We start from the raw sequence: 24,977 nt of genomic DNA, 5'->3' as shown, positions 1-24,977 counted from the left end.
GTGTGTGTATGCGAGTGTATGTGTGTGTATGCGAGTGTATGTGTGTGTATGTGTGTGTGTGTATGCGAGTGTATGTGTGTGTGTATGTTTGTGAGAGGATAGATAGATAATATCAAAAAGTAATGTTCAAACATTGTTTTGCAATTTTTTATTAAATAAATACATTGCAGTTAGAAACCAATTCCACATGTTGTGTTGGCATGTCAGTCTAACACTGTCTTATTAACATACCTGTTTAACATGTAAGAACTTCATTAACATCCTTCCTTATCCATGACGGAACCATAATATTACCCTGATGCCTGATGGACATGTGTGTTTAACATAGGAGGCTGCTGAGGGGAGGACGGCTCATAATAATGGCTGGAACGGAGTGAATGGAATGGTATCAAACACAAGGAAACCATGTTTGATGTATTTGAAACTATTCCACTCCAGCCATTACCACGAACCCGTCCTCCCCAATTAAGGTGCCACCAATGGGGAGAGGGTTAGGTGGGTTTGATCATCATGGTGACCGTTTTGAGGGAGTAGGAGCCCCCGTGGAACTCTGCCCAGTAAACCCCGTCCTGGTAGCGGCTGCGGTAGTGACCCCCTCGATACCACACGCCGTTTAAGTTGGAGTGGGCACACATGTGGTACCACCAGCCCCCCTTCTGGAAGTGGGCACAGTTCCCTAATGCGGAAATGGAGAGAGAAACCAACTCATCAAGCCAAACCTGGGTGTTCAAACAGGCAGCCATGAAAAGAGGCAGAAATGAAAAGAGAGAGGGTAGTAGAGAGTGAGAGACGATTCACCTGAATAAGCATCCTTATCCTTGTCCAGAGTTGTAAAGGCTTTGTCATTGTGCCAGGACATTGAGTCTCCAGCGTTGCCTTGGTATTCCCCCAGCCTCAGACGGTACCAGTCGCTCTCAGGCTCCAGGCGGAAGCTGTCGTACTCTGCAAACACCTGGCGGCCCTGCCAGTCCTCCATGGCCATCCGAAGCTTGTAGTGGGCCTGCTTGGTCAGCCAGTAGAGGTGCTCCAGACCCAGCCAGTACTCTCCATCCAGGTTCCCAAAGCCTTGCTGTGGTGGAGGGGTACGACAGATAGTTTAGGGTTATGTTCACTGTAGCAATAGTTTTCATGACTTCTGTGGTGTTAAACTGGCCTCAACTGAAGGATACTCTTGAGTCTGAGCTCTAATACCAGCTGTTTTTCTGGTTTTATAACCCACTGTGATGGTTGCCAATTACAGTAACTATACAGGTCATGTTTCATCATATATAATCTGCTGAAATGAAAGGCAAATGGAGGAGGGGAAATGATTATGGGTCTGCAGTGCACACACTCACTGTGTGTTTTGTATTGCAATGGTAATAGCACACTGTCTGACGTCATAACAAGCTCTTGAGCGCTTCACTTTTAGTGGCTCACTGCAAACAGGAGGTGAGAGCACCTTGTACTGCTCCCAGGTCCTGAAGAAGTTGACTGATCCGTCCTGTCTCCTCTGGATGACGGTCCAGCCTCCCTGGGCCTTGGTCTGTTCACACCAGGCCTGCAGAAGCCGGTTGGCGCTCTGTGGACGCAGCAGGTAGATCCCATTGGTGGTCTCGCCCGAGTCCAGCACATGCTGGCAGTCCCTCCAGGGTCCTGAGGGACAGAGATGGTGTAGGTATGTGGCTCACAAAGGCAGTTAGGATTTCGGGAAAACATACCTGGGTTCAAATAGTCATAATTGTGCTCGATTGAGCCTGTCTGGTGCAATGGAACTAATGGGAGTCCAGAACGTCCAAACTCCGCCCACCTGCCACTAGGTAGGCTCAACCAACTGCTGGAAATGAGGGAGTGAGTGAGACACGTAATGGGGAGAGTGGTCTGGAATTGTGTTTGTGTTAGAGCCAACAGGGTCACAGATACATGTTTCCTCGCTTTGCTTCAGCTTATCTCTTTATTGCCCGAAGACATTCTTTCACCACACATGTTGTATGTCTTATGTCACACTGGGAGAGATAAGTATACCCCGCAGGAACGGACACAGAAAGCCTGTCCACACAAGGTGGTGTCACCCATCTGAATGCTCTGCCTTGTAATCTTACACATTCCAGTTGTGCGCACACCGTGCATTGTATGGGGGTATCGCCTTGTAATTCAAGGTTACATAGCAGTGTCCTAAAGAGGGCTGTGATTAGGGTGTGTGTTTGCTAGGGTGGCTTGATGTGTGTGTGTGTGTGTGTGTGTGTGTGTGTGTGTGTGTGTGTGTGTGTGTGTGTGTGTGTGTGTGTGTGTGTGTGTGTGTGTGTGTGTGTGTGTGTGTGTGTGTGTGTGTGTGTGTGTGTGTGTGTGTGTGTGTGTGTGTGTGTGTGTGTGTGTGGTGTGTGTGTGTGTGTACTGCTGGTAAATTAGATTTTCTTAGATTCAAATATATTTTAATTTGGAATTTATCCTAATCGCTCTTTCTAAAGAGGAGGTGCTGACAAATCTGATTATTGGTGCCAAGTTCTGGATTAGCTACTTTTTATGGTTTATTTCCTAAAAGAGAGGATTATATTTTGGCCCGTTTAATTGTTATTTATAACAACAATTATTGATGAATTTGCAAATTTTATATCAAAGTCAAACCTTGTGTGTGTGTTACTCATTAACAAAGCCCCTTCGCTACTCTGATGAGAACAGCTGGCAGTTATTAGACATTGTTTAGGCATTCCCAGAGAGATAAAGTCCTATCAGTGGGTCAGTGAGTCCCCGAGCTTCTGCACAGTGTCTTCTTGAGTGTAAATAACACTGACAAAATACTGACACTGTTTCAAAACACAAACTCAAGGTCCCAACAGCAAACAATGAAGCATTAGAAGGGCCAAAAGGAAACAGCTTAATGTTGATGATTGTTGTCAGCCGTGTCAGTGAAAAACAATATCGAAACAAAGCAGGAACCAATGAGATATGCGATGTATTGACTGAAATAGAAACAAGGTGTTATAATGTGTGATAACGCTGCCCGGGGAAGATACATAATGTTACTCTTTCACACGGTCTTACAAAGACAGACTTTCATTCCTACATAGACAGTGTTGGTTAAGCTGAAAGCGCCGTTGGCAGTTGTAAACTCTGAGGGTGCCTTAATTTACCTGGGGTCTTAGTGACAGGGAAGCTTATGAAGGGGGCGTCGGTAGGGGTGTCAGCCTTGGTGGTGGGGAGCACCTTTGTCCCCTGCAGGGGCTCTCTCTCCTCCTGTGGCTGTAGTGGAGGGGCGCCCTGGTCTCTCTGAACATCATTAGCCATCACATTGGACTCTGAGCTGTCATTCAGGGGCCCACTGGACTGGATATTCAGGGGTTCAGAGGTCATCTATCCAATACAACATAAATATATAAAGAATTTTGTACACAGCATTGTGGGTACTGTAGTATGTTATGGTACCACTTTAGCTTCATGGGTCAGGGTCAGTGCTTGAGAACAATGCCAGTGGTTTGATAAATACAGAGCTCTCCCTACCTGTGGAGGTGGGGTAGTGTTCTTGGTGGCCTGGCACAGCTTCTCCAGCCGGGCGATGAGCTGACTCTGGTTGCTCATCATGGAGGTGAGGGCTCCATACTTCTTCTCCAGCTCCCTGTAACTAGTGGAGATCTGCAGCATCTGGGATGTTGGTCCACCATGACCGAGCAACAGACAACGGGCCAATCAGGGATGTATCAAGGTGCTACATGCCTGTCATCAATAGGTAAAGGATACTAAGACAGTAGAGAGCAGTAGTAGGAGCAGCTATACAGTTATATGATTCTAACTTCCCTCCTTATGAACACGGCTGTTCCCACAATGCTCTCTGTCTGATTACCTGTGCGGTGGCGTTGAGCAGTAGGTTCTCGACCCGCCTCTGTTTGACCACCTGGTCCTTCTTGTACATAACCTCGTGCAGCAGCTGGGCGTAGAGCTGGGCGATGCGGGAGTTCATGCTGCCGCTCTCTTTCCGTAGCGCCCGTACCTCCATAACCAGGGCGCCCTCCTGCTCCAGCTGGCCTCTCAGCTTCTCCAGCTGTTCCTGCTGACGGTTCAACTCCCCCCGCAGAGCCGTTACCTCTGAGTGGTTGGCGGCGCCGGTGGTGGACTCGGTGCTCACGCACCGCGCCCCCTTCAGTTTTTGCTGAGGAACAATGAATGTGTAGGAGCAGCGGCCTGCTTTTAGCTCTGAGGAGCGGGAAAGGCGCTTTTGGGACTCTTCCTTCCGCCCCCCCACCTCAGGCATGACTAGGAGGAGCCCCAGCAACAAAGACAGGCCAATAGTCAGCTGCTTCTCCATCTACCTGTTCAACTGCTCTTCTGTCCATGGAAATAAGCAGTGATGGAGATTCATTAGCAGATTTCCCCAATAAAACATGATACTCTATATCTAGAACATGTAGAGATGTATTCATTCAGTAAAAATAGCTTTTCCCCATTTCAAACAACTATAATTGTACACCAACAAGTACATCACAGTCAGACAGTGGCCACACAGATGCAAAATTCCATACAGGCATTTTCAGTGGAAAGCAGAGCATGACTTGACAGCCCACCAGATGTTCCCCTGGAAGGCGAAAGTACCCTTAACACTGTCTGCCTGGCTGGAGTTTATTAGCAAGTCAGCAATGGGGTGACAATGGTCAACAAAACCCAGAGAGAGTCAACTCACACTTCCATCCCATTGATCAACACAATCCTTTCAGGGTCAACTCTGGCTACCACCATTGTCAACACCGTAAACACCATTATCACCTCAACATTGACACAATAGACTATATTTGCAGGGGTCACTACTCCTCAACCTCAGTGAAACACATTATTGGTACCAACAAGTGTCTGTAAGTAAACTGGAATACCAAAGAAAAAGAATACATCACATGATTGACAAATGGTAGTGTCAGAAGCTCTGGACCATGTCGCCAAACATTAACCATTGATCATCTATCATCTTTTCAGCTGCAAGACCTCCCCCTCACTTCATCCCTGTCACAGGCCCTCTAAACAAAGAGAGACATAATTACAAACTACCCTAATGACACCCCCCCCCCCTCTCTCCTCCCATCCTCTCAGCTCAGCTGCCTCTGGCCCTCAGTGCAGGAGGCAGGAGCCCTCTCTTTGTCTCGGCCCGTTGCCTCCCTTCAGCCTGCTGTTCTCTCACCGAGGCCTACTCCCAGGCGGTCCATCTGTTTACTGTAGTTCAGCTTGAAAAGGTAGCCTATGAGTAATCAATATAATTTATTGAACCATGCCAAACATAAAAACAATACATTGAGGGTTATAATATGGGTAAGATGCAGATGAAGGTGAATATCCACCGTTAAGACGAGGAATAATGCTGTCAGTCATCCTGGATAGTCTCTTTCAACTGCTGTGTGCTAGTAGATGCGGTACAGACGGCATTTCATCTGAAAAGGACCCATGAGAAGTTTACAGGAACATGGCAAATGTGGTGTCAAATGAAAGCTAAGAGTCTATGGTTTTACAAATTAAGGCATATATACATTTTCCAACCGTTTTCCTCCTAAAAATGTGGAATAAGCAAAGGTTTTCATTTCTGGTCAAACAGATGGAAAATGGGTCTTAGAAATCATCTACAAGAAAAAGTATTCAAATGTTTAAGAAATACATCAAAACAACAATAATGTAAAGACCTCTGCCAACGAATATCAACACTTATATTTTGTTGTTTAGATTACATTCCTTCTGCCTTGTAATTCCCTTACCAAAAATCTCTAATTTCTCTCACTCATGAGGAGGGAGGATAATGAAAGGTCACAGAAGTAACAAGTAAAGGTAGACCTACCAATTAGTTACAGTGTTTTTACTGAGATCAAGTTTGTTTATGAATTATTCAGTGATTAAAATTATACCAGGCGGTGTCAGAGGAAGGCCCAAGAAATTATCAAAATCTTCAGCCACCCAAGCCACAGACTGATCTCTCTGCTACCGCACAGCAAACAGTACCGATGCAAGTCAGGAACCACCAGAAGCCTGAAAAGCTTCCACCCCCAACCCATAAGACTTCAAACAAGACTGCTAAATAGCTAGTCAAATGGCTACCCGGACTACCTGCATTAACCCTTGTTGCACCAACTCTCTTGCACTGACTCTATGCACACACACGAGACTCTACCCACACACTCACATATATTTACACTGACTCTATGCACACACACTAGACTCTGCCCACACACTCACATATATTTACACTGACTCTATGCACACACACTAGACTCTACCCACATACTCACATATATTTACACTGACTCTATGCACACACACTAGACTCTACCCACACACTCACATATAGTTACACTGACTCTATGCACACACACTAGACTCTACCCACACACTCACATATAGTTACACTGACTCTATGCACACACACTAGACTCTGCCCACACACTCACATATATTTACACTGACTCTATGCACACACACTAGACTCTGCCCACACACTCACATATATTTACACTGACTCTATGCACACACACTAGACTCTACCCACACACTCACATATAGTTACACTGACTCTATGCACACACACTAGACTCTACCCACACACTCACATATAGTTACACTGACTCTATGCACACACACTAGACTCTGCCCACACACTCACATATATTTACACTGACTCTATGCACACACACTAGACTCTACCCACACACTCACATATATTTACACTGACTCTATGCACACACACTAGACTCTACCCACACACTCAAATATATTTACACTGACTCTATGCACACACACTAGACTCTACCCACACACTCACATATATTTACACTGACTCTATGCACACACACTCACATATATTTACACTGACTAGTAAAGAAGTAAGTAAAGAAAATAAATAAAACAACAGTAAAAAGATATTTGAAAATAAGAGTAGCAAGGCTATATACACCGGTTAGTCAGGTAGATTGAGGTAGTATGTAGGTATGGTTAAAGTGACTATGCATATATGATGAACAGAGTAGCAGCAGTGTGAAAAGAGGGGTTGGGGGGGGCACACAATGCAAATAGTCCGGGTAACCATTTGGTTACCTGTTCAGGAGTCTTATGGCTTGGGGGTAAAAACAGTTGAGAAGCCTTTTTGTCCTAGACTTGGTACTCTGGTACCGCTTGCCATGCGATAGTAGAGAGAACACTCTATGTCTGGGGTGGCCTTCCTCTGGCACCGCCTGGTGTAGAGGTCCTGGATAGCAGGCAGCTTTGCCCCAGTGATGTACTGGGCCGTACGCACTACCCTCTGAAGTGCTTTGCGGTCGGAGGCCGAGCAATTACCGTACTAGGCAGTGATGCAACCGTTCAGGATGCTCTCTGTGTTGCAGCTGTAGAACCTTTCGAGGATCTCAGGACCCATATCTTTTTAGTTTCCTGAGGGGGAATAGGCTTTTACTCATTATATTTTTTCTTTATTCACAGTGTATTTATTCCTTGTGTCACTATTTATATTTTCATCTTTAACTCTGCATTGTTGGAAAAGGACCCGTAAGTGAACATTTCACAGTTAGTCTACACCTGTTGATTCCGAAGCATGTGACAAATAAAATCAGATTTAATTCTGTTCTGAAATTGGTCATGTAATTTACTGAAAAATCTGTAACGGAATTACTGCAATTCAATTGGCTACAACGGGTTATCATACTGTAGTTGTCACAAACCACAGTTGGGACCAACCAAATGTGGTCTTCTTTGGGCCAGAGCTCATTACAGGAATAGCCCGTGTGTAGAATATCCAAATCTGGTAAATAAGGAAAAGTAATATTTCTACCATTATGGTGATATATCCTCTATTCATTTACAGTGGGGCAAAAAACGTATTTAGTCAGCCACCAATTGTGCAAGTTCTCCCACTTAAAAATATGAGAGAGGCCTGCAATTTTCATCATAGGTACACTTCAACTATGACAGACAAAATGAGAAAAAAATCCAGAAAATCACATTGTAGGATTTTTAATGAATTTATTTGCAAATTATGGTGGAAAATAAGTATTTGGTCAATAACAAAAGTTTATCTCAATACTTTGTTATATACCCTTTGTTGGCAATGACAGAGGTCAAACGTTTTCTGTAAGTTTTCACAGGGTTTTCACACAATGTTGCTGGTATTTTGGCCCATTCCTCCATGCAGATCTCCTATAGAGCCGTGATGTTTTGGAGCTGTTGCTGGGCAACACGGACTTTCAACTCCCTCCAAAGATTTTCTATGGGATTGAGATCTGGAGACTGGCTAGGCCACTCCAGGACCTTGAAATGCTTCTTACGAAGCCACTCCTTCGTTGCCCGGGCGGTGTGTTTGGGATCATTGTCATGCTGAAAGACCCAGCCACGTTTCATCTTCAATGCCCTTGCTGATGGTAGGCTTTTTGTTACTTTGGTCCCAGCTCTCTGCAGGTCATTCACTAGGTCCCCCCGTGTGGTTCTGGGATTTTTGCTCACCGTTCTTGTGATCACTTTGACCCCACGGGGTGAGATCTTGCGTGGAGCCCCAGATCAAGGGAGATTATCAGTGGTCTTGTATGTCTTCCATTTCCTAATAATTGCTCCCACAGTTGATTTCTTCAAACCAAGCTGCTTACCTATTGCAGATTCAGTCTTCCCAGCCTGGTGCAGGTCTACAATTTTGTTTCTGGTGTCCTTTGACAGCTCTTTGGTCTTGGCCATAGTGGAGTTTGGAGTGTGACTGTTTGAGGTTGTGGACAGGTGTCTTTTGTACTGATAACAAGTTCAAACAGGTGCCATTAATACAGGTTACAAGTGGAGGACAGAGGAGCCTCTTAAAGAAGAAGTTACAGGTCTGTGAGAGACAGAAATGTTGCTTGTTTGTAGGTGACCAAATACTTATTTTCCACCATAACTTGCAAATAAATTAATTAAAAATCCTACAATGTGATTATCTGGATTTTTTTTTCTCATTTTGTCTGTCATAGTTGAAGTGTACCTATGATGACAATTACAGGCCTCTCTCATCTTTTTAAGTGGGAAAAGTTGCACAATTGGTGGCTGACTAAATACGTTTTAGCCCCACTGTATATACATCACCATGAAGATGATCATATTCATATCCATAAAGAGAGTGGTGGGATGAGCAGTAGGCCTACTAGACGGCATCTTAACTGTAAATGTTGCTTTCTTTATCCGACCATTAGCAACAGTAGTCAATCCAATATTCTCATCGACTTCTTTCCCATAGTTGCCGGCGTCATCGGATTCAAACTCGACATCTTCATCCATCATCCTCGATCTTGGATAGGCATACCCATTAGTATCTACATCACTTTCACTATCGGACTCACTATTGGATGCCATCGCCAAAGCCACACTCTACTTCCTGCCCCAGGAAACATACATGACTTGATAAAGACTACTTAAATGAGGATGTGCTGTTTGTTTTTCCTGACCTCCCATTCTTTCTGCAGACATCTTTGAATCTTCATTCAGAGCAGATATTTGTTCAAAGAAATTGTTCAAAGTTGTCAGAGTTGTATGGTTTGTTAAACTTGTAATCAATGTTTTCTGTTTGGCATACATTTCCTAGTGAAAAATCTCAGTCAGCTCCTTCCTGCACGTCTCCAAATCAATCATCAAGTTTGCAGATTACACAACAGTAGTGGGCCTGATTACCAACAACGATGAGACAGCCTACATGGAGGAGGTTAGGGCCCTGGTGGAGTGGCGCCAGGAAAATGACCTCTCCCACAATGTCAACAAAATGAAGGAGCTGATCGTGGACTTCAGGAGACAGCAGAGGGAATACGCCCCCATCCACATCGATGGGGACGCAGTGGAGAAGGTGAAAAGCTTTAAGTTCCTCAGCATACACATCACGGACAAACTGAAATGGTCCACCCACACAGACAGTGTGGCGAAGAAGGTGCAACAGCACATCTTCAACCTCAGGAGGCTGAATAGGTTCATTAGAGTTACCAGCCTCAGAAATTGCAGCCCGAATAAATGCTCCACAAAGTTCAAGTAATAGACACATCTCAACATCAACTGTTCAGAGGAGACAGTGTGAATCAGGTCTTCATGGTCAAATTGCTGCAAAGAAACCACTACTAAAGTACACCAATAATAAGAAGAGACTTGCTTTGGCCAAGAAACACGAACAATGGACATTAGACCGGTGGAAATCTGTCCTTTGGTCTGATGAGTCAAAATTGGAAATGTTTGGTTTCAACCGCCGTGTCTTTGTGAGACGCAGAGTAGGTGAACGAATGGTCTCCACATGTTAGACTTGTTGAGTATCTGGTGCATCAGCATTCGTGAGTTCGATTACAGGCTCGAAATAGCCAGAAACAAAGAACTTTCTTCTGAAACTGGTCAGTCTATTATTGTTCTGAGAAATGAAGGCTATTCCATGCGAGAAATTGCCAAGAAACGGAAGATCTCGTACAACGCTGTGTACGACTCCCTTCACAGAACAGAGCAAACTGGCTCTAACCCGAATAGAAAGAGGAGTGCGAGGCCCCAGTGCACAACTGAGCAAGAGGACAAGTACATTAGAGTGTCTAGTTTGAGAAACAGACGCCTCACAAGTCCTCAACTGGCATCTTCATTAAATAGTACCCGCAAAACACCAGTCTCAACATCAACAGTGAAGAGGCGACTCCGGGATGCTGGCCTTCGAGGCAGAGTTCCTCTGTCCAGTGTCTGTGTTCTTTTGTCGTTCTTAATCTTTTATATTTATTGGCCAGTCTGAGATATGGCTTTTTCTTTGCAACTATGCCTAGAAGGCCAGTATCCTGGAGTTGCCTCTTCACTGTTGACTTTGAGACTGGTGTTTTGCGAGTACTATTTAATGAAGCTAACACAACGTACCATTGGAACACAGGATTGATGGTTACTGGTAATGGGCCTCTGTGGGCCTCTGTACACCTATGTAGATATTCCATTAAAAAATCTTCCATTTCCAGCTACAGTAGTCATTTACCACATTAACAATGTCTACACTGTATTTCTGATAAATTTGATGTTATTGTAATGGACAAAAAATGTGCTTTTCTTTCAAAAACAAGGACATTTTTAAGTGACCCCAAACTTTGAATGGTAGTGTATGTGTATGCGACCAAGTCACCACTAGAATAGATATTTTTATGTTATTGAGTAGGCCTATATCTTTGTTTAATATAATTAATCAAATTATGAATCTAACAATAGAAATCCTTATTATTTTGTAAGAAATGTAAGGACATTGCTTGTCCTAATATTTATATATTTCTTAATTCCATTCTTTTACTTTTAGGTTTGTGTGTATTGTTAGATGTTACATCACTGGAGCTAGAAACACAAGCATTTCACTACATCCGCAATAACATCTGCTAAACATGAGCATGTGACCAATCAAATTTGATTTGGAGATTCTGAAGGGTGCAGATTGAAGGGTTGGTAATTAGAGCCTATTGAGCCTCCAACCGTTGTAATCTCAGAAACCCAGTGTATCTGTCCACAGGAGATTACAATCTTGTGACAGTTATTACTGAATCAGATGCAGCTGAGAAGAAACTAGACACTAAATTGGTGAATTTAGTGGAAACTTGCCCCTTTGTAACAAACATGGTACAAGCATTTGTTGTTAAACCTCTGTAATTACAGACTGCAATTGCCACCAGTTACATGTTATTACAATGTAACTGAGTTATTACAATTAACTACAACACCTGTTACATGTAATTACACTGTAATAAGGACCCCTTAAAATGAAGTTTTACCTTTTAGACTTCATATTGCAAATGTTTTTTCAATTCCTCTAGCAACACCAGGTTGGTTGCCAAATACACATGCTGGAAGGTGAGAACAAAAATTTGGTTGGGCATTTGAATAAGACGAACGTTTTTCAATGTGACACCGCGCCGGCGCAGTGAGATCCACGTGGTTGAAAAGCAGTATCTGATTGAAATGGAGGACACGGAGAGGCATAGCGGAATATGCTAGATTTTTACATAGCTAGGTTCATCAACGACGTTTTATAATAGTATTTTGTCAAACTTAAACTGCCAGTATGGGGAAGTCCAAGGTAAGCAGTTAAGTAGTTGTTGGCTAACGTTAGCTATAGTATCTAGTTATTGACACGATTCAGATTATTGTAATTATATTGGAGGTCGTCTCATCGGCATGTGGACGTGTAGCTAGGTGGATAAAATGATGTTTTTATGAGAATATCTGAACAATGATTAAAATATTTGTGACTGATTACATCCACAACCGCTACAGTACCGGCGTTAGCTCGTAACATACAAAAGTATCTTGGCCAGCAAAACTAACGTGTTAATTCAATTTCAGACCAAAAACCAGAAGAAGTCACGTTTGAGTGCGAACCATGTGGCGGAAGAGGTGTTCGGTGCGGTCCCTCACTCCTTCGTGTTTCACCGTGGCCAAGTCGGCAAGAATGTCGGTCAGCTAGTTGAGGACATGCGGCGGGTCATGGAGCCCTTCACTGCAGAATCCCTTAAGGTCCGTTTGTTCATGTCATGAAACGCTAAACTAGTATTTATAACTGACTTGAATCAGAGTGAAGTTACTGCAATCCAGATTTTGTTACTTAATATATTTTGTGAATTTATTAAACTAATCATAATTCTGTGATCTTGCACTCGCTCTGAGCCTGTACATACATGTGCCCATAATGGATTTGATGGCTTGCCTGCGTGTGATTGACAGGTGAGGAAGAAGAATGTGCTGAAGGACTTTGTGGCTGTAGCAGGGCCACTGGGAGTGACACACTTCATGATCTTCACCAAGACTCCCAGTAGTGTCAACATGGTAAATAAGTCTGCCAACTCCAAGGGTGTATTAATCTCTGAAACCGTTTGACTGTTTGAGAACCAAACTAAACTGGGAGGGACATACTTGAATTTGTCCAGTAGAAACTCTCGTTTTTTTGTCTTGAGAGGTACTTTTTATTTTTTTATTTTTGGAGTAAACTTTATTTTGCAACAGAATCGCCGTAATGAATACACTCATGTTGCTTTACTGTACTATGAGGGGCTTTAACAGTAGACACAGTCCCTATTTTTACAGCTGCTCTCTAAACCCTTGGCCTTTCAAAGGGAATGTCTTTATGATTTATCACTATTGATCAATGAGGTATATGCTGCGTCAGCCACCTCCTTGGTTATCCAATTGCTGATGCAGATGATTGAGTTATGAGAATATCTGAATTCATGATTAAGATGTTTTATCACTGATGCATCAATATCTATAGTTGTGCTGTTTACCAGGTCCTGATGGTAAATGAGTGGGTGTTTGAGATTTTTTTCTTTCTTCCAGAGGCTTGCTCGGCTGCCTAAAGGCCCTATGCTCCATTTCCGGGTGACCAAAGTGAGTACACAAACCCAAATTACTTACTGGGAGAAATGGGCTCAAAGGATGACAGATTTTGACGTGACTGTTTGGTGATATATGTTCAAAGTAAACGCACTGATGAGCCCCAATACTAGAAACAAGCAAATATGGGGTTTTGGGCTTCAATTGCTTTTCCTGAATATGGTCTTTCTCATTTTCAGTACTCCCTTATTAAAGATGTGGTCTCGTCACTGAAGAGGCACAGAATGCATGAACAGCAGTTCACACATCATGCACTGCTGGTCCTCAATAACTTTGGCTCGGAGGGCATGCATGTCAAACTTATGGCCACCATGTTCCAAAACATGTTCCCTTCCATCAATGTGCACAAGGTATGTCAAAGGCAGCAGTACCTGGATTTTTGCTGGATTGAGGATTTGTGAAATATGATGATAGTATAGTCTTCTGATTATCTGTGACGATCACTCAAAAGTAAACGCTTTCTGATATCCCACAATCCTTTTATCCTTTATTATTATATTGATGAGAATTGGGTTAGTATGCATTTTAACAGGTTTGCTTCTTGTAGGTAGCCCTCAACGCCATAAAGAGATGTGTTTTGGTGAACTACGATCCAGTGTCTCAAGAAATTGAATTTCGCCATTAGTACGTATACAAGATGTTTTATGCACTCATTTTAATTCAAGTGTGGCTTGGTTACTCTATAGGAAGAATGCTTGGGCTCAGAGGATGACACGTTGTGAATTGACTGTTTAGTGATGTATATTCAAAGTAAACGCACTGATGCGCCCATCATGCAGGATCCTGTAGCCGACTAAATGGTTCAGACCACACTCAACCATGTCCTTCTCCCTGTCCCCTCTGCAGCAGCCTGAAAGTAGTCCCTGTGGGCATGAGTAGAGGAGTGAAGAAGCTGATGCAGGAAAAGTTCCCCAACATGAGCAAGTTTGAGGACATCAGTGAGCTGCTGATGAAGTAAGAGCCCTGGTTGTTGTAGTCCTAGCAGACTGCAGAGTATCTCTTGCTGTACTTGATCTACCTGGTCTGTCTGCATGTGTTTGGGTTCTCAGTATTGCTTTGATGAATTTGAGCTGTATCATAAAGTTATTTGGGTGATACTTCCTTGTTTATGTTGGCTGTGATGTGAGCGACCTACAAAGTCATTCTGATTTGGCCAGCTGTTATGTGTTCTCTTACCCTGCTAACTTTCTTTCAGAGGTGCTAATCTTTCAGAAAGTGAAGCAGAGCAAGATGGAGATCACAACATAACGGAACTGCCACAGATCTACTCTGGGCGTGGTAACATGGCGTCTCAACAGAGCGCTGTGAGACTGACTGAGGTGATTACCATGGTGACTTAGTGGCTGATCTTACTGATATTACATTGTAACTAGCATTTCAATAGAATTGTCTACTCCTGTGCTGGCAGTGACTATAAATGCTAGGTTTATAGCATCAGTTTGTCTTGTCATTTTCTGTCCGTGGGATGTACATGATGAAAAGATTTCTATGATTACCTGTGATATTTCACAAAAGTAAACGCTTACTGACACATCCTGACATTTATCACCATGGTGCCTTCAGCGGTTGATCCTACTGATGTGACATTGTAAGCAGTTCTGGTAGGTTTCTACAGCGTCAGTTTGTTTTCTCTTCAGATTGGCCCACGCATCACCATGCAACTGGTGAAGATCGAGGAGGGAATGGGAGAGGGGAACATACTCTACCATGCAGTCAGTAAGTACACCTGTCAGTTTCCTGTTGATTTAGATGTCTATGGGATGTACATGATGAAAAGATAACAATGATTACCTGTGATATTTCAACAACATAAAAGTAAACGCTTACTGACACATCCACTGAAAATGGTTGTTTCTGTTGATTGGTCATGGTAAAATGCTGATACAGGCCCTCAATGTATTTTCTGGTAGTCGCCAAGACTGAGGAAGAGCTTCAGGAGATCCTGGTCCGAAAAGAGGCGCAGATGAAAGAAAAGCAGGAACGGAAGAAAAAACAAGAGCAGGATGTTGCCCAAAAGAAAGCGTTACGGGAGGAGAACAAGTGAGCGTTATAGTACATTGTAACTGCTATTCATTCTACCTGAGTTGGAGTGGAACAGTGATGTTTGTTTCTGTAATGGCAGGAAAAGAAGCATGGCAGGCATCAAGAGGAAGCGCCAGGAGGAGGAAGAGCATGACCCTGAAGTGGAGGATCCTGGGAACCAGGATAACAGGCCTCCGGTTGTTGAATCTGACGACGAGGCAGAGTATTACAGACAGGCTGTAGGGGAGGAGCCAGATGAAGGTAAGTACTCTTTCAGTACTGAACCAAGTCTCTATAGTTTGTTTTGTTGTACTATATTTTTGTGCTACTTTGACTGACAAAAGCACATTTTATATTGTTCTCCCTCCCCCATCTAGATATGTTCCCTGCAGCCAAGAGGAGGCAAAGGCCTGAAAGGCCCTCAGGAGGAACCTTCAAGAAGAGGAAACCGTTCTCTGGCGACGACAGGAAAAACAAATATGGTTCCAAGTCACCTCATAGGTCTGGTCCAGGAGGGAAACCCAGAGACCGAATGGAGGGGGACAGGAAAGAGGGAAAGAAATTTGGGGGTGGGGGCAAATCATTTGGAAAGATGTCACCTGGGGGCAAGAGGTTTGCAGGAAAGAAATTTGGGGATGGGGGCAAACAGTTTGGAGGGAAGAAATTTGGTGATCGGGATAAAAGATTTGGAGGAAAGTCTGAGCGGGGAAAGAAATTTGGGGGTGATGGGGGTTCTAAGTTTAAAGGCAAACCTCGTCCTGGTGGTTTCAAGAAGGGTCCGGGAGGGGCGAAGGGGGGCTTCAAACAGAGGAAGGGGAAGAGCTGAGCTTCATAACCCTTTGAAAGCCTGGACTGATGCATGCTGAGCGCTCTACCCTGGTAGAACACCAGATGGCAGTATTGACTCACTATTGTGGTCTGCAGTTTCTGATCAACATCAGAAACTGCAGAAACTCCTTCATGATAGGACTTCGTTATTGCTACAAGTCAGCTGGAGGACTGGATGAAAATGCAATGATGCAATGATGACCTTGTGAACATGTTTATATAAATGTTATAAGCGTTGGCAAATAAATTGCTGGATGCAAAGTACAGCTCAATTGTGTGTAGCCTTTTTTTCTTGGGGCTGGCTCGTGTTGTCTGCCACAGGCTTTCACCTCAAAGTGTGAGCGTTAACTGGAACCGAGGCTGGTGAGCATGCGACTTGAGTTGTGACATTTTCATTTGGTACTGTGCTACAAATAGAACAAGGGGCATGCAGTGTTAGTCACACTTCTTGAAAATGCCTACGAAGGGGTTGATTTGTGAGGGTGGCGGAAGGTCAAAAAGGGAAGTGACTGCTTTAAACCTTTACATGTAACGAACCAATCATGGGAAGTTCTACTGGTCTCTGAACATCTACCCCAGGAACTGTAGCCTTATCTGTCAATGAGTAAGTACTAATCTGGCTTTATTCTGAGGTCATTGCCGTCATACATTTAAATATCTGTAAAGTGTACATTTTGTGAATGTGGACTTTATAATTGACCCGCCTGTTTTTGAGTACTGGTGCATACTTCTGGTTTTTGTGTCTGTTGAGTAGACAGACATCAAACGGTCTTGTGGATTTTCTTAAAGAGAAAATATATTTAACATGTTTATGGCTCCGTGGGGTGTTTTGTACAGACATTCTGTTGGTTGAAGATTTACACAACCTTGGTCCATGGTACTTTAGATTATTATTTGCTATCCATTGCATAAATTAGTATGGAGAACTGCAGTGTGTTTTTATTTATTTTTGACCACAGATGTATATTCCTGATAAGACAACAGCTCTGAAGATATCTTAATCCTAATACTAATACTATCAATTTATTACATGTATTGTGACAGAATGATACTGATTGATTTTATGAACTGTTGTGACTGATGTATTGGCTGGCACAATGCAAAGTTCCTCTTAGGGGATCAGGATGAACCTGCGTAAAAGAATGGTTCTCCACTTCAGAACAGAATATAATGAATATCTTTATCCTTTTTCTTCCACAGAGATGAACAAATACCACTTTTGGGAGCCAGTTTGCACAGCCTTTTCCCCTCCTATTTTCTAATCTCCCACAGAAATCAATACACAACAAACATGATGGATCACAACTCTTCTTGTCATGGTGACAAGTTCCAAGTGCAATTATTGCCTTCAGTGTACGGTGTTGAGTTCTGCGTGGCGTTGGTTGGTAACCTGTTTGCCCTGAGACTCCTGTCTACCAGGGATAGGAACAGCTGGCACACTGGTGTGGTGCTGTCCTGTAACCTGGCCATCAGTGACCTGCTCTATGTCCTCACCCTGCCCCTGCTCATAGTCTACTACATGCAGGACAAGAACTGGCTGTTTGGGGTGGCGGTCTGTAAGATAGAACGCTTCCTCTTCACCTGCAACCTGTATGTCAGCATCTACTTCATCATGTGTATCAGTGTGAACCGCTATGTGGCCATTGTGTATCCCTTCTTCAGCCGGAACCATGTGAACCCCGCCAAAGCCAAGGCTGCTAGTGTCGCCATCTGGATCTTTGTGACCGCCATCTCCTCTCCTGTGTTGAAGTTTGCCTCCACATGTCCAGAGGGAAGCAACAAAACCCGTTGTGTATCCTACTCCTATTGCACCAACAGTGATGCAGTTGCATACACTCACTTGTTTTACAAAGTCTTTCTGTCTGTGGCTGGGTGTTTTATTCCCTTCCTGGTCACATTTGCATCATACTGCGCAGTGTTGAGGGTGGTGTGGAGGAATGTGAATATAACCTCCCTGGAGAAACGGAAGGTGGCCCTGATGGTGTTTGTAGTGGTTGTGCTGTATGCCATTTCCTTTGTGCCTTATCACCTCCTCCAGAGCTACTATTTCTACCAGAAGGTTCACAAACTTGGCTCTGTCTGCGACTGGGTGTACAAGGCCTACCAAGTGTCCAAGGGACTGGCTACACTGAACATGTGCATCCATCCACTGCTCTACATGGCTGTGTTTGATAACATCCGAGTGGCCTGCTGTGGAAGGAGCTCAGCTGATATGGTAATGAATAATACATGAATTGAACGATGCTCTCTCTGATCCTTGGAAGCTTGCACTTATGGTGTTTCTGATAAGCAAGTGTTACACACAGTTGATGACTTATCTGTAAATAACTGCAGCTATATGCACTTCCTTCCAATGTTCTGATCGTCATGTTTCCTTTCATAAAGTCTAAACTATGCCCTCTTCTATATTCATTATTACAGTATCGGATAATAGAAATTGAACACGTAAAAAATAGCTATTTCAAATGTGGCTACATTCCTACATTGCTTACAGTTTTCACCTGATGAGCTTACAGAACAGGAGAAAAACGTGAACACCAAAAGCACAGGATAAAAGTTAATATAACCGCCATTTCGTGCCCGAGGAGACGGTGGATGGAAAAGCGCGCTAGTTAGAAATGAAAAGGAGTCGCTGTAGCTATTGATAAAGAGGAACATCAAGACGATGCAGCTGCTTTAGAAGTGGGATGCACTGTTGAGCCGTACATCCCGAGGGGCTCGCGCTGGTTGTATGGAGATTGTGACAGCCGGATAAATGTCATCCCTCGAGAGGGCAAGAACAAGATGTATGTGAGGAGAAGTGCAGTATTATAAGGGGGAAAGTGAGGCAGAGGAGGTCTTAAGAGAGAGGAAGAAATAGAGTGAGCTTGAATCGGTTAAAATGGCGGGGGAAAGGGAGATGGTTTGTTAAATAAGAATGGTAGAGTGAGTTGTATGCAGGATCGAAGACGGGATGAGAAATAAAATTGAATCAGAGCGAAGTACCGTAGGTGCAGTGGCGAGCTGTCATTCAGACAAGTAGCCCCACCTGTTTAGTAAAAAAAAATATATATATATACACGTTTTGCATGTTATTTTGACATTTATGTGTCATATCAGTGGGTCGAGCCCTGAATGCTGATTGGCTCCTACTGGCGCAGCAGTCTGGACAATGACCCCAAGCATACTTCCAAAGTTTGCAAAATGGCTTAAGGACAACAAAGTCAAGGTATTGGAGTGGCCATCACAAAGCCCTGACCTCAATCCTATAGAAAAGTTGTGGGCAGAACTGAAAAAGCGTGTGCGAGCGAGGAGGCCTATAAACCTGACTCAGTTACACCAGCTCTGTCAGGAGGAATGGGCCAAAATTCACCTAATTTATTGTGGGAAGGTTGTGGAAGGCTACCCGAAACGTTTGACCCAAGTTAAACAATTTAAAGGCAATGCTACCAAATACTAATTGAGTGTATGTAAACTTTGACCCACTGGGAATGTGATGAAAAAAATCAATTTTGAAACGAATCATTCTCTCTACTATTATTCTGACATTTCACATTCTTAAAACAAAGTGGTGATCCTAACTGACCTAAAACGGAATTTTTACTAGGATTAAATGTCAGGAATTGTGAAAAACTGAGTTTAAATGTATTTGGCTAAGGTGTATGTAAACCTCCGACTTTAACTGTATGTATCAGACCGTATACAATGGGTATGACAAAACATTTATTTGTACTGCTCTAATTACCACAGGGACTGTTTTCTAGCACTCTGCATTGCGTGGTGCAATAGAACAGCCCTTAGCCATGGTATGTTGGCCATATACTACACCACCCTCGGGCCTTATTTTCTTTTAAAAAATCCCATTTGTACATGTGCATAACTACAGATATATCCGACAAGAGAGTTTGAGTAATGAAAGTTGGACAGATGATCTCAATATGTGCAAGAAACACTTGGACGAACTTCAAAAAACTAATGTTAGGCTATTTTCTGATAATTGTGCCAGATGTTAAGACTACAAATAAATGGCCTACTTGCAAGATTGACTTGTTATTTCAATAGACATAGGCTACTGACTAAAATCTCGGTTTAAAGTTGCAATTCAACTTTGCCATTGTTTGCAGAGCTAGATGCAGGTATCCTACGGCCCCTGAAAGGCCATCATCTAATTTCAGGGGAAAGTCCACAATGAAACTGACATTAAATGTGGAGAATGATACCTACGCGATAGAGCTGTGACGATGATCATAATTGATAACTTCCAATTTAATTAACTAAACATGGCCATTAAGGTTTGCATAATAACACAAGGCTACAACAAAAAATGCAGTTATATTTATTAAATCCATTTGCCAGCTCCAGGTAGGCTACACATGTGGCACAAATTGATTTGCAATGACTCCAGTGATCGTCATTTCGAAATATTTATTGTACTGTGTCAAATGGTAGGTCACAGTAGCCTAGAATGGCATAGAAATTAATAGCCTACTTGAGGGCCAACATATGCAAATGTAACCTAGCATTTTCCACATTTAATGTCAGTTTCATAGTGGACTTTTTCCCCATAACTTCCATTTCAAATGTCCACCTGCGCAAGTATAGAGTCTGGACTCTATGAGACTCTAGGGTATAGTGTCTGGACTCTATGAGACTCTAGGGTATAGTGTCTGGACTCTAGAGTGCTGCCCGAGTGGAAATTTGAAATGCAATTTATGGTGATACTGTCTTCTATGAAACTGACATTAAATGTGGAGAATGATAGGTTACATTTGCATATGTTGGCCCTCAAGTAGGCTATTCATTTCTATGCCATTCTAGGCTACTCTGGAACTGAGCATGAGTAAAACCCTTCGCTTGATACGGTTATCCATAGGAAAAGTTGACATTTGAATGCAGTTTACTTTAATCCAGCTCTGGGCGAATTTATCTAAAGAGCTCTAGAGCACATAGTTATTTTACGATGCTTTGTCGTCATTATATCAGTTCTAGTGCATTAATATGTTTTATGGAAAACATATTAAATAGCCTACCTACAACTGGTGAAATGTTGTCACAATGTGCACGCTTGCTGCACTGTCTCCTTGACTCAGCAGTACGGGATCAATATCATGCCAAATGTATTGTGAACACACAGCATGTATTTTGTATTCGTGTATCATGATCTGTACAAATAAGTACCAATCCACAAATGTAAATCACTTTTCACAAATGTAAATCCCTTTCCACAAATGTAAATCCCTTTCCACAAATGTAAATCACTATCCACAAATGCAATTCATTATCCACAAACAAACACCTTTTGATTTGTATTTGTAAATCAATATATTGCATTAGAACGTTGACAGATATGGCAAACCTGCAACTCCATATTTGGAAGCGCTAAGGTCACCTGACTTTTGGCAGGGTTTTGACAACAACAAAAAGACTAAAAGTTCTCATGTGTAGAAAGCGATTTGTAGTACCCCTAGAAAGCGATGGTGGTTACGTACTATAATTTCTGCAGCCTTGTAAGGCAGGCATCAACATGGCCGAATGAGAGGCTGCCAGCGATTTATAGAAATCGCTTTCTACGGGTACAAATCTTTTTTCTACGAATACAAATAGCTTTTTATGGGGTCATTGTCCTGTTGAAAAACAAATGATAGTCCCCACTTAGCGCAAACCAGATGGGTTGGCGTATCGCTGCAGAATGCTGTGGTAGCCATGCTGGTTAAGTGCGCCTTGAATTCTAAATAAATCACTGGCAGTGTCACCAGCAAAGCACCCCACACCATCACACCTCCCCCTCCAGGCTTCATGGTGGGAACCACACATGCATGGATCATCCGTTCACCTACTCTGCGTCTCACAAAGACACAGCGGTTGGAACCAAAAATCTCCAATTTGGACTCATCAGACCAAAGGACAGATTTGCGACCGGTCTTGTTCACTGCTCGTGTTTCTTGGCCCAAGCAAGTCTCTTCTTCTTATTGGTGTACTTTACTAGTGGTTTCTTGGCAGTAATTCGACCATAAAGACCTGATTCATGCAGTCTCCTATGAACAGTTGATGTTGAGATATGTCTGTTACTTTGTGAAGCATTTATTTAGGCTGCAATTTCTGAGGCTGGTAACTCTAATGAACTTATCCTCTACAGCAGATGTAACTATGGGTCTTCCTTTCCTGTGGTGGTCATCATGAGAGCCAGTTTCACCATGGCCTGGTTTTTGCGAATGCCCTTGAAGACAGTTTAAAGTTTCTTGACATTTTCCGGATTGACTGACCTTCATGTATTAAAGTACTAACAGACTGTCGTTTCTCTTTGCTTATTTGAGCTGTTCTTGCCATAATATGGACTTGGTCTTTTACCAAATAGGGCTATCTTCTGTATACCACCCCTATCTTGTGGTCGATTTTGCCAGCAGCATAGCACCCTGCATACCACTGCTGGCTTGCATCTGAAGCTAAGCAGGGTTTTTTTATTTTTTTTATTTCACCTTTATTTAACCAGGTAGGCAAGTTGAGAACAAGTTCTCATTTACAATTGCGACCTGGCCAAGATAAAGCAAAGCAGTTCGACAGATACAACGACACAGAGTTACACATGGAGTAAAACAAACATACAGTCAATAATACAGTATAAACAAGTCTATATACAATATGAGCAAATGAGGTGAGAAGGGAGGTAAAGGCAAAAAAGGCCATGGTGGCAAAGTAAATACAAAATAGCAAGTAAAACACTGGAATGGTAGTTTTGCAATGGAAGAATGTGCAAAGTAGACATAAAAATAATGGGGTGCAAAGGAGCAAAATTAATTAATTAATTAAATACAGTTGGGAAAGAGGTAGTTGTTTGGGCTAAATTATAGGTGGGCTATGTACAGGTGCAGTAATCTGTAAGATGCTCTGACAGTTGTTGCTTAAAGCTAGTGAGGGAGATAAGTGTTTCCAGTTTCAGAGATTTTTGCAGTTCGTTCCAGTCACTGGCAGCAGAGAACTGGAAGGAGAGGCGGCCAAAGAAAGAATTGGTTTTGGGGGTGACCAGAGAGATATACCTGCTGGAGCGTGTGCTACAGGTGGGAGATGCTATGGTGACCAGCGAGCTGAGATAAGGGGGGACTTTACCTAGCAGGGTCTTGTAGATGACATGGAGCCAGTGGGTTTGGCGACGAGTATGAAGCGAGGGCCAGTCAACGAGAGCGTACTGGTCGCAATGGTGGGTAGTATATGGGGCTTTGGTGACAAAACGGATTGCACTGTGATAGACTGCATCCAATTTGTTGAGTAGGGTATTGGAGGCTATTTTGTGGTGTAAGTAGTAGATCTGTACCAGTACAGAGGGAGGGATCCTGAGAGGAGTGGTGTGAGTAGTAGATCTGTACCAGTACAGGGGGAGAGATCCTGAGAGGAGTGGTGTAAGTAGTAGATCTGTACCAGTACAGGGGGAGGGATCCTGAGAGGAGTGGTGTAAGTAGTAGATCTGTACCAGTACAGAGGGAGGGATCCTGAGAGGAGTGGTGTAAGTAGTAGATCTGTACCAGTACAGAGGGAGGAGTGGTGTAAGTAGTAGATCTGTACCAGTACAGAGGGAGGGATGCTGAGAGGAGTGGTGTGAGTAGTAGATGTGTACCAGTACAGAGGGAGGAGTGGTGTAAGTAGTAGATATGTACCAGTACAGAGGGAGGGATCCTGAGAGGAGTGGTGTAAGTAGTAGATCTGTACCAGTACAGGGGGAGGGATCCTGAGAGGAGTGGTGTAAGTAGTAGATCTGTACCAGTACAGAGGGAGGAGTGGTGTAAGTAGTAGATCTGTACCAGTACAGAGGGAGGGATGCTGAGAGGAGTGGTGTGAGTAGTAGATGTGTACCAGTACAGAGGGAGGAGTGGTGTAAGTAGTAGATATGTACCAGTACAGAGGGAGGGATCCTGAGAGGAGTGGTGTAAGTAGTAGATCTGTACCAGTACAGAGGGAGGGATCCTGAGAGGAGTGGTGTAAGTAGTAGATCTGTACCAGTACAGAGGGAGAGGCCAACAAGTGATATATGTTTCAGTAAGATTGTATTTTTTAGCAATTATAGCAATGGTTATCAACTGAACTGCAGGGATGTAATGTAAATCGCAGAAAATTGAGGTTGTGGTGGCAACTGCAGAGAGGTTTATTTTGTTGTGCGAGACTTGACGTCAGAAGAGTTACAGTATGTTAAGTGGTTGTGTCTCATCTTTTCAGGCTGTTGGTAGGACTAAGTATATTTAAAAAGTGGTGCAGTGTGGTGGTTTATTTTTATATTGTTTATTATTATTATTATATACTTTTTTTGTAAAGTGTAGGTTTAGATGGTAGGGTATTTGTTGATTTCAAATTCAAATCAAAATCAAATTGTATTGGTCACGTATGCATTGTTAGCAGATGATAATGCGAGTGTAGCGAAATGCTTGTGCTTCTAGTTCCGACCATGTAGTAATATAACATAACCATTTCACAACAACTACCTTATACACACAAGTGTAAAGGAATGAATAAGAATATGTACATCAAAATATATGAATGAGCGATGGCAGAACGGCATAGGCAACATGCAGTAGATGGTTTAGAGTACAGTATATACATATGAGATGATTAATGTAGGGTATGTAAACATGAAAGGCGAAGCGAGGCGGCCATCTCTGTCCGCGCCGGAAGTTTTAAGAGGGATAGGCCAAAACAAATTCAAACAAATAAGGTACTTATACTCCAGTCTACTAGGTGGCGGTAATTCAACATTAATTGGTTGCCAACCGCCTTTAAACCTCATCGAATAAGATCTTGTGCCCTATCGTTTAAGTTGCATTAAGTAGCCTCCTTACCCATTG

The 24,977-nt window shown here is 43.0% G+C and overlaps 3 protein-coding genes across 5 annotated transcripts; 2 read left to right on the top strand and 1 right to left on the bottom strand.

Moving 5' to 3' along the window:
• Nucleotides 1-36: 36 nt before the first annotated feature.
• angptl6 (angiopoietin-like 6) lies at nucleotides 37-4,919 on the bottom strand. Its single transcript, XM_046331947.1, has 6 exons — nucleotides 3,818-4,919; nucleotides 3,478-3,618; nucleotides 3,111-3,330; nucleotides 1,442-1,635; nucleotides 799-1,069; nucleotides 37-676 (listed from the first exon to the last, which is right to left on the bottom strand). Exons 1-6 carry the CDS (start codon nucleotides 4,277-4,279, stop codon nucleotides 492-494), a joined length of 1,473 nt encoding a protein of 490 aa, XP_046187903.1. The 5' UTR covers nucleotides 4,280-4,919; the 3' UTR covers nucleotides 37-491.
• A 6,936-nt stretch (nucleotides 4,920-11,855) lies between these two features.
• Nucleotides 11,856-16,436, top strand: ppan (peter pan homolog). The gene is made up of 12 exons (XM_046331587.1): nucleotides 11,856-12,010; nucleotides 12,277-12,447; nucleotides 12,655-12,756; nucleotides 13,264-13,314; nucleotides 13,500-13,670; nucleotides 13,868-13,944; nucleotides 14,167-14,274; nucleotides 14,516-14,639; nucleotides 14,958-15,036; nucleotides 15,231-15,360; nucleotides 15,443-15,603; nucleotides 15,720-16,436. The coding sequence occupies exons 1-12, from the start codon at nucleotides 11,996-11,998 to the stop codon at nucleotides 16,166-16,168; spliced, it is 1,638 nt and encodes a 545-aa protein (XP_046187543.1). The 5' UTR covers nucleotides 11,856-11,995; the 3' UTR covers nucleotides 16,169-16,436.
• Nucleotides 16,437-16,577: 141 nt separating this feature from the next.
• p2ry11 (purinergic receptor P2Y11) lies at nucleotides 16,578-22,438 on the top strand. Of its 3 annotated transcripts, none has more exons than XM_046331590.1 (3): nucleotides 16,578-16,774; nucleotides 17,371-18,385; nucleotides 22,289-22,438. In XM_046331590.1, the coding sequence occupies exons 2-3, from the start codon at nucleotides 17,462-17,464 to the stop codon at nucleotides 22,292-22,294; spliced, it is 930 nt and encodes a 309-aa protein (XP_046187546.1). In that variant the 5' UTR covers nucleotides 16,578-16,774; nucleotides 17,371-17,461; the 3' UTR covers nucleotides 22,295-22,438. The 3 variants fall into 3 exon arrangements, with proteins under 3 accessions (XP_046187546.1, XP_046187545.1, XP_046187544.1); XM_046331589.1 differs by having other exon boundaries at nucleotides 22,286-22,438; XM_046331588.1 differs by lacking the exon at nucleotides 22,289-22,438 and having other exon boundaries at nucleotides 16,579-16,774; nucleotides 17,371-19,396.
• The last annotated feature ends 2,539 nt before the right edge of the window (nucleotides 22,439-24,977 follow it).

This window comes from Oncorhynchus gorbuscha, linkage group LG26, assembly GCF_021184085.1.
Source record: "Oncorhynchus gorbuscha isolate QuinsamMale2020 ecotype Even-year linkage group LG26, OgorEven_v1.0, whole genome shotgun sequence".
NCBI classification, from domain to species: Eukaryota; Metazoa; Chordata; class Actinopteri; order Salmoniformes; family Salmonidae; genus Oncorhynchus; species Oncorhynchus gorbuscha.
Note: the sequence above shows the minus strand (reverse complement) of the source record. Positions and strands in the feature narration are given on the sequence as shown.